The following is a 12881-nucleotide window of genomic DNA, read 5'->3' on the forward strand; positions in this document are numbered from 1 at the left end:
GAAATGTATTGTATTTCATGTCTCCATCTGCTGGTGGGCCATCATGATAAGAGTATGCATGTATAATATGATGTTAATTCCACTACAGAAGAGACTTGATGATCACTAAAATTAGGTGGGGAAACAAAGTGGATGTAACAATATCGGTATTGGCCAATTAAGTTGTTATATACTGGCATATCGGATATCGGCAAAAAATCCAATATTGTGTATCCCAAAAGATAACTATCAATTTCATTACAGTGAACAAAATTCCATGATTTTTCTGGGCCTGGAAAACGTGATTGTGACATTCCATGACTTTTCCAGGTTTCCCATGACCACAGGAACCCTGAGAGTTGCACTGTGGGTATTATCAGTGCCAAATTTTGACAAGGACAAATAAAGTGTGAAATAAAAAAGACAGTATCTTTTGTTCTGCAATTTTTATCCTTTTTTTGTTCTAAATCTATCCACTGTGAGTCCAACAATGTTACAGTGAATAAATACATGCTGGACATTTGTAGCTGAATTAACGAGGCAGGTTAAGTGAAAAAGCTGCACCACAAAGTAAATGACAGTAATCACCAAGTAATACCTTCAGTTCACACTAATGATACATCACAATTCATCACCTCGTATACATACACACCTGCTGCAGTATGTGACCCTCTCTTAGTGTCATCAGTCTTTTGTGCAGTTCCACCAGCTCATCTAGGTAAGCCTGGGAAACACACAGCAACATGTTGTTAGCTTTAAAGCTCTCATATTTTACTTTCACACAGAAACCTGCTGTAATAAACATACACTCAACCCACATTTCACCTGTTCATAGCAGCCTTGTTCCAGGCTGTCAGATACAAGACTTGTATCTGAAACTGCTGACACACACACACACACACACACACACACACACACACACACACACACACACACACACACACAGAGCTGGGTGTGGTTGGAATTCTTCAATAAAAGTGCTGATACGTTACCCCCCTTTTCCATTTAACAAGGAAGCAACCATTCTTAAAAATGGGATGTTATCTAATCTCAAGCAACAGTGTGGCAACTCAGCCCAATGAATAGTCTAAACCTGGACACATTTTAATTTAAATTAAAACTATGTAATCAAAAAGCAAGTAAAAAAGATTCTGTATCTGGACCGCAGCTTTCAGTTTGATAATCACTGCCAGGGACACATTGTGATTGGTGCCCAGCTCTAAACATACATCAGTGCTAAACCACAGAATTAGTCTGAATCTTTTAAAACTGTATTTGCCAAACAGAGCTGTCAACTACCGCAAAGCTTACACTAGTTATTTAAAGCTGAGGTAGGCCGTTTCATTTTGGCATCAATGGCCAAAAATCCCATAATAAACTTTGAGCATATTATCATTCAAGTAGTCTGAGAGAAAAGACTTCTGCACCTCCTCTTGGCTCTGTTTTCAGGCTTTAGAAGATCTAGCCTGTGATGGCTGATTTTAGCCAATCGCAGCTCATTTCAGAGAGAGGGCATTTCCTATTGGCTGCTTTATAAATGCAGATTTGCATGTGTGTCCCTTTAGACAGTAAAAGCCTGACTCAATGGTGGAGAATCCTGCAGAGAAAGTTGCTATTCCAGCATTGGCAACAACTGCCTACACTGCAAAGCAACCCAAAGTGAAACACGTGTCAACACTGGAAAAGTGTTTCAGAGATGGAGAGAAAATGTTGCTAATAGTTTAGCCTTCTGCAAACCGGAGCCTCTCCTTGAGGAGAGTGGGCAGCAGCTCCAGAGACAGACCCCTAGTCAGCAGCCACAGAAACCTGAATCCAGCCAACACAAACCCCAGCTCCAGGAGATCTTAAGGCCTGGACTCGCCTTTGAATCAGCGAACTTTCTGTTGCTGCCATTACCAGCTTAGACCTGGGATGCTGCTGGCTACCAGCCTGCTGTGACACCCAGTGCTGAGGGGTTTGCACTGACTGAATTAATGCTGCTACAACCGCTGACCAAAGCTCTGTTTCCAGAGCTGCTGCCAGCTCTCCTCCTGGCGAAGCAGTCCGCAGCAGTGTAGGGACTGTGGGGTGACTAGCAGCTAATTCTTGTCTCATCTGTGGTCTGATAAACAGAGAGAGAGCAGGAGGAGTAAATTTGCTGTGTGCAGCCCACAAAGAAATAAGATTAAATAAATCAATTTATGGGAAGCACTGGGCTACTGTATGAGGCACGTGCATGTGCCTGTGGCTGTCTGGTAGGAGGGGACAGAGAGGGGAGAGCTGCAGGAGGAGGGTGTACATTCGGATGTTTGTTTTTGTTTTTGTGCCTTTTCCAGATTTCGGCCTACCCCAGCTTTACCTATGCTGATACATACTGATGCACTTTTATAGGAGTTCTTATGTATATTCAGTCACTGTTTAACCCCTTTAAAGTTACTGCCCCATTTTATTCCTCCAAAGCTCTTACTGTGTCTGTCTGAGAGCATCACATATATTGTATATGTTTTTTGTCACCCATAGTGAATAATTCAAACCCAAGCCTTTGCTATCTTTGGAAACTTTAGAGAACTCCAGCTGAACACAGCATGAAAAGTTGCTGCGTGAAAGCCGAGCAGCATCAGAGCAATGTTATCCTCTGGTCAGGTTGGATGACATGTTAACCCACTGAATCTAACAGTAATCACAGACCAACCCTGCATCACTCTGTCTGAACAGTGGAATATACTGTGGCACACCCCCATGTTACTGGTATTATTTCCTGATCTGTTGTACATGGGCTGATTTACACTGAAATACTAAGAAGAAAAGCCTTGTGTACCTTGTCACAATCTATGTTTTTGTTCTTGTCCTGCTTGCTCTGCTTGGTGGGACTCTTCACTTCCAGTATCTGACAGAGGACAGAGTAAACACATGGAGTCAAAGTCCCTCTGGGTGACTTAGAGCTACATACATTAACACCTGGCTTCCCTTGTGGTACATTAGATTAAACTAACAAAATACATGATACATAATATAACATCAACTTACCTGGTTATTAGTAGTCTTTAGAAGGGGCGGGGCTTCATTGCGGGATGGGGGTGAGGGCGAGGAGCTGTCACTCTCACTGCCATCACTCAAACTGACCCTGGGTAGTTGATGACAGGAGAAAAGACAAAGAACAAATGTGTCAGCACATCAAAAGATGCATTTTACTTCTTCAGTGAGGCTGCTGTGGGTCCAAAAATTACCACCTTGGGGGGTTGGGGGGGGGGCAGACCAGAGGCAGACCCCCAGTCAGCAGCCGCAGAAACCTCAATCCAGCCAACACAAACCCCAGCTCCAGGAGATCTGACAGCCCTGACTCGCCTCTGAATCAGCAAACTATCTGTTGCTCCCATTACCAGCTTAGACCTGGGATGCTGCTGGCTACCAGCCTGCTGTGACACTCACTGAGGGGTCTGCATCAATACAAAGTCAACTGACACAAAATCACTTGCGGGGAGCAGGGGACAGACAGTTTGTGTGTGAGCACCACGAGAGAGAAAATACTATTAAGTCCAACATCATGATAACTAAGCTTTAACAGCACACAACTAAGAACGTCATATTTTTTTGAACGCTGAGAACCTTTTTTTTTTGGGATGTGTTGTTTTAATCTGTCATCCGAAAAAAAAATCGCTGTACACAGAAACCTTGCACACTGAGTCTGATGTGTTTTACTGGTCTATTCGTTGTGAAAATTTGCATTACGAGACAAAATGAAAAGACAAATTTCTCCCTTTGCCTCTCTCCACTGGAGTTACCTATCTGGCTGTCATCACTCCCTCCCTGTCTTTCATTTGGCATCGCAGCTGCATGAAGGGGCGGAGCTGTCCTCCATATTCTGTGTGCGGTCCACATCCTCCTCCTCTTCTTCATCATCCACCTGAATATTACTATCTGCTAAAAGTAGCTATCTGAGTTAGCTCTCTAAAGGGATGGATGCGAAAAACGCAGAAAATCAAACCAGTTCCTAAAAGTTTAATGACGGACATAGGTTTCAGACTCTGTGTGCTTGACACAACGTGAGGTCATATTTATTTTTAGCTGGTGACAAAGGTCTTTACTCCCTCTACTGTGATGAAATCTGCAGGATGATGGAGGCAAAGGTGGGTGAACAGGTTGGTGGTATTGCACTCTTTTGCGTTACTGTCAATAACTTCCTGCAGACTAGGGTGTCTGCCAGCACCCTGTCTTTTTTTTTTTTTTTTTTTAACCAAATCCAAAAAACTCCTACACTGGTGAGGCAGCTGTTTTCAGCTTTCACATTACATACAGTCATTTAATCCATTGTGAATATGGAAATACTGAACAATACAGCTTTAAATACCAAAAGAAAATCAAGGACCTTCAGCACATTGATGCAAAAATCTTAAGATTTTAAAAGGGATGGATACTGTGCCTTGGTGTAAACAGTATGTTGCTTTATACCATCGTATCAGTCTGTAGACTGCCAGCTGATTTTTGTATATTTAGCAATGCCACCCTGACTGCAGTGGTAACGCCAACCTGAAAGCATTTTTACTGGGACTCATGAGAGGGTGCAGTGAAGAAGTTCTGACTAGAGTGTTGCACACAGTGAGATAATCAAAGCCCTGTGCAGAACTTGTTTTTGACTGTAACTTCATCAGAACATTGAGAACATGCCCAAATCCAATTATACAGAAAATGACAACTCCTCACTCCTCCAATTCCTCACAACCCCCACAACTGCAACAGTCTAGTTAAAATCTGTACCCTGTTAGTATCTGCTGCCTGAGTCTGTGGTTACACTTTCATGAAGCAAATGTGAGTTGCAGAGGTCTATTAACAAACTGGCTTTTTCAATCAATCAATCAATTTTATTTATAAAGCCCAATATCACAAATCACAATTTGCCTCACAGGGCTTTACAGCATACAATATCCCTCTGTCCTTAGGACCCTCACAGCGGATAAGGAACCCCCCCCCCCCCCAAAAAAACAGTTTTTTTTGTGACCATGTACTAACCTGCGTTGGTGGTGTGTGAGATGTGTGTGTGCTGGTCGCTCCACATCAGAGTCCATGTCGTTGTCATCGTCGTCCTCTGAATCTTCATCGTTGTCATCTGAGTGCAGATCCTGCATGACTGACTGCAGCGGGCCCAGCACTGTGTGTGAGTGACAGAGAACACCACAATGTTGGAACTGAGGTCTGTTTTTATTCTTTCAAATTAAGGACAAGTAAAACCATGCACAGGGCAGCGGATCATGCTGTGAGGTGGTGGGATGGTCCCGTGGAGCTTGTGGCTGCAGAGCTGCTGCTGGTTTGATCCTTAATTTACACTTTATTTTCAAAAGGATCAGGCTGTCGTATTCTTATTTTTCTTATGTCAACAAGTCCAACAACCAACGTGTCAGTCCGTCTCTCTGACTCTTCTACCCTGTCTGTGCTTCTCAGCCCAAAGCCTGTTGGATCCTACTGAAAGTGTAAATCTTTAAAACAGTTTTCAATTTCATAAAAGAGTTAATCATTTACTAACACAGATGGTCACTGTATTTTTTTTTTAGCAAATGTTGCAAAAAGAGGAGGAAAATTATTGGGAACTTTTTGTTTTCATTTAATTTTAATCCACATTTGGTGTTCTGGTGAGGCAGCAGGATGGTGTGTGTAGGACTACAGTGTGTGTGTTCATGGTAATGAAGAAGCATGTCCCCCAGTGCAGCAGTGTGCCTCACTGATGTGTGTTTAATAGTTTAACAGGGGAGGCAGTCACCTAAAAGATAAACAGTTTGTTCTCACACTGAGACATCACAGAGTGTAAGAGGACACACTGTGTGTGTACACGTTGCCGCATCAGCAGTGATGGGTGTCTGGTGGGTGGTATCGTATCAGTGATATAATACCAGACCCTTCTAACATGACTGCAGAGAAATGCATGAGTTTTCATGCATATAAACAAGCTGGAACAATATTCTCCATGCAGATGTGAAAAGGGTGTTTGGGGCCTCACAGGAACTGTTACCTGTGTGGGTGGTGGCAGGAATAGCCACCCTTTTCCTGATGATGAAGTCCACCACTGCATCCAGAGAAAATTACAAACACAAGCAGAGGTCACCCTCGAGAAAAGAAGCCCTCAAAAATACAAAAAATGCCCCATATACATTCTGGACTCACCTGACGCTGGCATGACTATTTTCGGCCTAAATGACTTCTACAGCATTTAAAACTTTTTTTTCTTCAATTGTTTTGGAAATCATTTGTATCAGCTATGATGACAGTCATTATATTTTCACTGCTCAGATGTATGGGTTGCAGCAGCTACAGATTCCAAAGTGGAACCAAGATACACAGTCGAAATATATGGCAAGTTTAACCTACTGGTCTAAACCATTTATTTAAGTTAAAAAAAAAGTCAAAGCTGAACAAGGATGATGAATTGATGAAAGAATTTTCAATGCCCTTTGTGTTATGCACAAAGTGCTTCATTCTGCACGGGCTTCATACTCTCAAAACAGCCTAATTAAGTCCGAAGTTCATCTCCTACGTAAGAGGAGATATTTCCTACGTAGAAGATAACATCCCATACGTAGGAGATAATATCTCGTAAATGAGAGATTAACTTGTGGGCCAACATTGCCCACAATAAAATATATAAATGAATTAATTAACCTTGCCCCTCAGGGCTACTTGACAAAAAATATTGAATAAAAATAATTAAATAATAATAATTAAAGAAAACATTGAAAAAACTCCAAAACTGCATTATTTTGTTTCCCAACAGTGGCTCTAATTCTCCATCTTAAGATTTCAGAAATAAAAATGTAAGAAAAAATGTTATTAGAACAAACTGTCTCCTTTTCTCTGAAAAGAATTCAGGCTTTTGCTCAGACCTAATCATTTTGCTCTTTACAAAACCTGGAGAACAGCCCCTCAGTTGAATTTAAGTTAAATAAAGACACTTCTGAACTTAAAAATCAATTTAAGTTCCAGGATGAATAAAGTGAGCAGGTGTTCCATTCTCTTTTTCCTATATTAAAAAAAAAGTTTCTTTGGTCTCAGAGCAAACAAGTTTGATTATAAAGCTCTGTTATGTTCAGATAGAAAGGAAATCAATGCCAGCTCAGTTTAAATTCTGTCTCCACCACTGGCTCAGTTTCTTTTATTGTTTGCCAAACCAACTGGACTCAGTGTTACACTGAAACTACCTGGTGCTCCATATGAGCTACATTGGAATATTACACAGATCATTTCTGACTGAAAAAGACTATAAACATTATGGAGGTTCAAACTAATTACCTTGTCGCTTGTGGTGTGTGGGAGCAAAGCCTGAACTGGAGCTGGAACTGGCTGGACTGGGCTGTTCGGACTGGAGGGAGGAAGAGAAAAAAAACTGATAAATAAAATACACATGAAGCTAATTGATGTTTGATTAATACACCTTCTGGCAAACAGATGGAGAAGTATAGTACAGACCAACCCAATATATAATTACTCTGTGACCCGTTTAAAGCTTAAATGAAGTCTGTAAATAAACATATGGAGGAATTTAATTTCAAAGTGGAGTAGACTGAAGATTATTTCCAATTCACTGCAACTATGAGGCATTTGGAAAAGGTTTACATTTGATCATTTTACCATCTAGAGGCTCTTATTTTGAAAATCCAGCCTTGAGCAGGGCCCCACTGCAGTGAACTCCTATTACCATTTGAGACTTTTAAAATCAATTCATGTCCAGGGCCCCCAGTAAACCCGTGATACCATCTAAAGGCTTTTATGAAAGTCCAGCTTCATCCAGAGTCCCCCAGTAATCTCCTGTTACCATCTGGGACCTTTATTCTGAAAATCCAGCCGACATAAGAGCCACCAATGTGAGCTCCTGCTACCATTTGGGACTTTCACTTTTAAAATCAAGCCATGTCCAGGGCCCCTGGTTATCTCCTGATACCCTCTAAAGCCTTTTATTATGAAAGTCCAGCTTCGCCCACGGCACCTGTTAATCTCTTGATACCATCTGAAGGCTTTTATTGTGAAAGTCCCGCTTCGTCCAGGGTCCCCCGGTAAACTTCTGTTACCATCTGGGGACTTCTATTTTGAAAATCAAGACTTGTCCAGGGCCCCCCAGGAATGTCCTATTACCATCTGGAAGCTTTTATTTTGAAAATCCAGCCAACATCATGGCCACCACTGTTACCTGGATGGTGCATTACGTAAACAAGCTAAGAGCTGACAGACATTGCTGGAAAAGCTGGAGGCTATACTTAAACACTGTCATAGCTGAAAGTTGAGATGAACTGTCTGAAAGGGCTGAAAGAAGAAATGCTTCGTCACTGCCATTATAAGAAATGATGAATAAAAGCACAATATTTTAAAAAGTCTAAAATGTAGGGGTAAAAAGCAAGAACTATAGCAGAACACAAGCACAAGAAACAGAGAGACAAGCATAGGAGGGAGAGGGTGAGACAGACAGATGCACCAATCAGAATATAAAGCATAAAACACAAACTGCAGTAATATAGAAACTGTGAAAGATATCAAAAAGCTGAATACAAATTTAACGCTTCAAAGTCTTCGGATGTACTTTATATTTAAATGCAGTCTGTAGCTGAAAGTATGTAGAAGGTCAAAGTGGAGAGCTTTCAGGGGATTTGAAGATTCTCTCTATTGGGTTACATTGTAGAAAAAATGCAACAAAACTCAAAACTAGAAACAAGACAAGATATAACCATCATGTCCTTAAAGAGCTGAACATTTTGATATTGAATGGTTTCCGTAGATGAAAGTATGCAGGAAAAAAATGTACGAGAGAATCCTGAAATAATTACGAGAATAAAGATTGGGATCTCAGCAGTGTGAATGCTCTATCAACATTTTGTTTTCAGCCATGTTTGTGGTTGCTATGCATAACGGAACGACATCATCGTGTCAACAGGTTGGATTATTGCCATTATCTCCATATGATTTTTTTAATCACATTATAAATATACCAGTATTTTTGTGAATATGATATGGCACTGTTTGAATCTCCTGGAATGAGCTGCTTGTTTAATAGGAAAAAGCTCCTTTCAGATATTCAGAGTCCCCCTCATACAGTTTTTGAAACGTTTAGACACTGGCAATCTGTCAGCCGTGTGTGCTCTCTGCGGTGATCCCAGGTGTGCACAGGTGTGAGAACAGGCAGAGCTCCAAGTGCTCTGCTGATTCTTTTCTTTCACCCCAATCCTGACATTTGTACTTCTTCCACTGTTAGTTCACGGCTGAGTCACACCAACTGCCTGCTGGCTGTGCTGGGAGACTTTTAGACAAGAGATGGGAGAATCCCAGCACAACAGGGATTAACTTCTCAACAACAGCCAAGAAAATATCTGCGCCAATATGGGTCAAAATATTTTTGATATTTCTGGGCAGTCTTCCTTGTGTGAACGTTCCAACAAACCATATGGACACGCAAACATCAGAGGAAATCATGTCTCCTACTGTGATACTTTCTGGACACCTGACTTTAGCTTCATGAGTAACTTAAACACACTGTGGCAAAAACACAGCAAAGTACAGTAGCAAGTTGTCTAACCATTCATTTAACCCACTGTACCTTTGATAAATTTAAATACAACCAACTCCTGACAGTTTTCTGACAACAGAGACAAAGTGTGTCTTAGTGTTGTCACAATACTACAATTTCTAACTACTTTACAATACCTTGAAAATATAGATATTTGATACTTTTTCTGATACCACAGGAAAAAAGTAACACGGAGGGCATACATTTTTATTTGAAGATTAACAAAACAAGGCTATGACATGATGATGATTCTTTACATCATTAGTAGCAGAGAACAGCTGAATGACTGCAGTAAATATTAACAATAAGAGAGAGTGCAGCTGGTACCAGTGTATTGATTCTGTGGAAAATGATTATTGAAACTGTTTCAAATGTTCAGAATCAATATGTATCAAAAAATCAATTAGAGTTTCTGGTGTATTTACCAAATTAAATACAAGACTTTTGAACAGGGTTGGGTGCTGAAACCCAGTGCCAATATGGCACAGGTTCCTATAAAACTGGTACCTATCAGACTGAATCACAATACAGAATTCAGTGTCTCATTTTGGTGCCAGATTCTGTGCGTTAGGATTGTGTGGCTGAGGGGAGAGAGTGGGTGTGTCATGGTGACACATGACAGTGAGGCTGCAGCGACCGGAGCAGAGAGTATGAAGTTAAACATAGCGGTGCAGTGTGTGAACAGTTTCAACTGTTTGTCAGTGAATAAATGCTAACACTCTTCAAGACCCAAGACAGGTTTCTGTGTCCTACTAGCTCCCGCTGATTCAAGTGAAGCTGGGTTAGCTCCAAAGTTGGTGAGCGAAGTCTGCCTCCCATTGGAACTTGACCATGCTCACTTAAGGTGGACTGTTAAGGTGGACCAGCTGTTGTCATTGTCGTGAACATCTCAGCTGCTCCACAACGGTTAATGGAGAAATGTCTGCCTGCTGAGTCTTTCCTGAGTTTGTGAGACAATTATTGATTCCAACTCAAATTTAATTTTGCGGTTATTAGTACTGTAACAGTTTTTTACGGTTGAATTAAGCACAGAGAGATGTCAAATGCTGTAAAGCCGTCTGAGGCAAGTCGTGATATGTGATATTGGGCGTTATAAATAAAACCAAACTGGATTAAATGATTGCAGCTGGGTTTATTATGTGAAATGGTTAGTAGTGTTTTGTATTTATTCACATTTATATATCTAAGTAAAAATCAAACTGTTAAGTCAATATATTGTTCAATTTACACTCAAATTTGCCTTTGCAATAAAACAAAGCTGTTTATTTATGTCACTGACTATCGTTTTGGGGTTTATTTTATTTTATTTTTTAAAATAACGTTTCAGGCAACGTTTAAACAACGTTACCATTTTAATTAAGAATGCACGATACTGGATTTTTTGCTGATATCCAATATGCTGATATTTTATGACTTATTTGGCCATAACCAATAACCGATACTGATATTGATATATCCACTTTTTTCCCTGCCTAATTTTATTGCTCATCAAGTTTCTTCTGCAGTGAAATTAACATCATATTATGTATGCATACTCTTATCATGATGGCCCACCAGCAGATGGAGACATCTGACATATTCATTAATTTTGCAAAACAAGAAAAAGCATGCTGGCTGATCCCGACACTTCATTTTAAAGCTAATGTTGGCCGATACGTGCCAATATTATCGTGCATCCCTAATACTATTAGTATTGTTTAGGTACCAGTATCAGAAAAAAACACAAACAATACCTAACTCTACTTTTAAATACTACATAGAATTATCTGATATATAAAAAAATATATAAAAAAAATGTTAGACTAATGTTAGTGTCTATGACAGTTAACAAAAAAATATTAAAAATTATAAATAAACCACAGAAATCAGCTGAGGACATAATACTGATATAGAATGTGTGTTCAAACAGTGAGAAGCAACCAGAAACACAGTAAGCATGTGACATTCTTCATCCCTTAAAGGAAATGGTGTGTTAAAAGGAAAAGCTGAGAAACAAAAGATTTACTCCTTTGAACAATGATCTTGCACACACTGCAGCAATCACAGCTGCAGGTAACATAGGTGACAGTGTAGTAACATTTTCATTCATTTTTTATTCTCTTCCCGCATATCGAAAACATTCTCTTTCAATCCACGATATATGTGTGATGTTTAAAAACTCACTCACTGTAGCTCAGGAGATACAATGAGGTGCTATCTGTCCTCCGATGACCAGCTCTGATCACACTGATACAGAGTCATTTGTTGCTCTTTGTCCTCTTTAAACTACGATGCAGTGTCAGTGCTCAGGGGAACAAAGAGCTGACACCAGCAGACTGGTGTTCAGATGAAATGGAAACACTGAGATAGTCAGGTGGGATTTTCTGCCCCTGATTTGTTGACAGCTCTGAACACCCCTGAAACTGAATGCAATTCTCTGCCCTTTCCCGCTTAAAGCCTTAAGGTTCAGGATAACAAAGGTGTCAACACACTGTGCCATGGATACGTAGCACATGGAGGTCAATTAATCAACTCATCAAGAGCAGCATCCTCTTTTTGCCTGTGTTTCTTTACGGTGTGTATGCAAGTTTTCTGATGTTGCAGTGGGGTAAGCTTTCATAGCCATCCATAGCCTGGTTCCAGACCATAGCCCCCGCCCACTCAACTGAGTAGGCTTGCATCTCTGGACTGGCATACTGCAATGAATTTGCGATTTATCTTGTCCAAAAGATGGAAGGACCAATGAACGCCGGGGGTGGGGGCGGGTCTAGCGATTAGCCAATCAGCGCCACGCTGATGTCAAGCTGTACGCCGGTGGGTAACTGGTGAGGATAGCAACAATGGCGACCGCTACAGATCCTACAGACCACATTAACGATGCTATCGAGGTATTTCGCCACTACTCGCGTTAATGGAGGACCAAATTAAGGAAGCTGCTAAACTGGATTTAACGGCGATGCAGCTGGGCGTGCACGACAACGAAGGCATTTTAAACGGGCAATGCTTGCTTGTTTTCGGCACCCCCAAGTAGGGCTGAACGATATATCGTTATCGTATCTATACCGAGATATAAACATGCAAGATATTAATATCCCAAAAGGCAATGATATTGACGATATAATTTCCCTATGAGTTTCCCCAGCTTGACCTGCATGTACAGCTCAGCCAATCACAAACATCCTTTTTACGCTTGCCCTAAATGTACAGCTACAGCCAGCCAATCACAAACCTCATTTCCTGCTTGCCTTGGATCGACAACAAAGCCAGCCAATCACAAACATCCCCTTGAGCGAGGGAGACGTGCTGCTGCTAGCAACTTGCTAGTACACACAACACATTTGCGACTAAAAATAGTTTTGTTCGAGCAAATTAAATCATTCAGCACGCTGTGTGAGTACAGATTTCA

The 12881-nt window shown here is 40.8% G+C and overlaps 1 protein-coding gene across 6 annotated transcripts in view; it reads right to left on the reverse strand.

Annotated features, from left to right (window-relative positions):
- Positions 1-12881, reverse strand: part of mllt3 (MLLT3 super elongation complex subunit) — a 92071-nt gene that overhangs the window by 9627 nt on the left and 69563 nt on the right. For 4 of the 6 annotated variants that reach the window (XM_050067641.1, XM_050067640.1, XM_050067642.1 and 1 more), the window contains 6 exons: positions 7234-7303; positions 5960-6013; positions 4966-5104; positions 2986-3082; positions 2777-2845; positions 632-703 (listed from right to left, as the gene is read on the reverse strand). In XM_050067641.1, the coding sequence (XP_049923598.1) occupies positions 632-703; positions 2777-2845; positions 2986-3082; positions 4966-5104; positions 5960-6013; positions 7234-7303 (501 nt within the window). The remainder of the gene's footprint in view (positions 1-631; positions 704-2776; positions 2846-2985; positions 3083-4965; positions 5105-5959; positions 6014-7233; positions 7304-12881) is intronic. The other 2 variants (XM_050067639.1, XM_050067638.1) reach the window with 2 other exon arrangements.

Source organism: Epinephelus moara, chromosome 17 (assembly GCF_006386435.1).
Source record: "Epinephelus moara isolate mb chromosome 17, YSFRI_EMoa_1.0, whole genome shotgun sequence".
Taxonomy (NCBI): Eukaryota; Metazoa; Chordata; class Actinopteri; order Perciformes; family Serranidae; genus Epinephelus; species Epinephelus moara.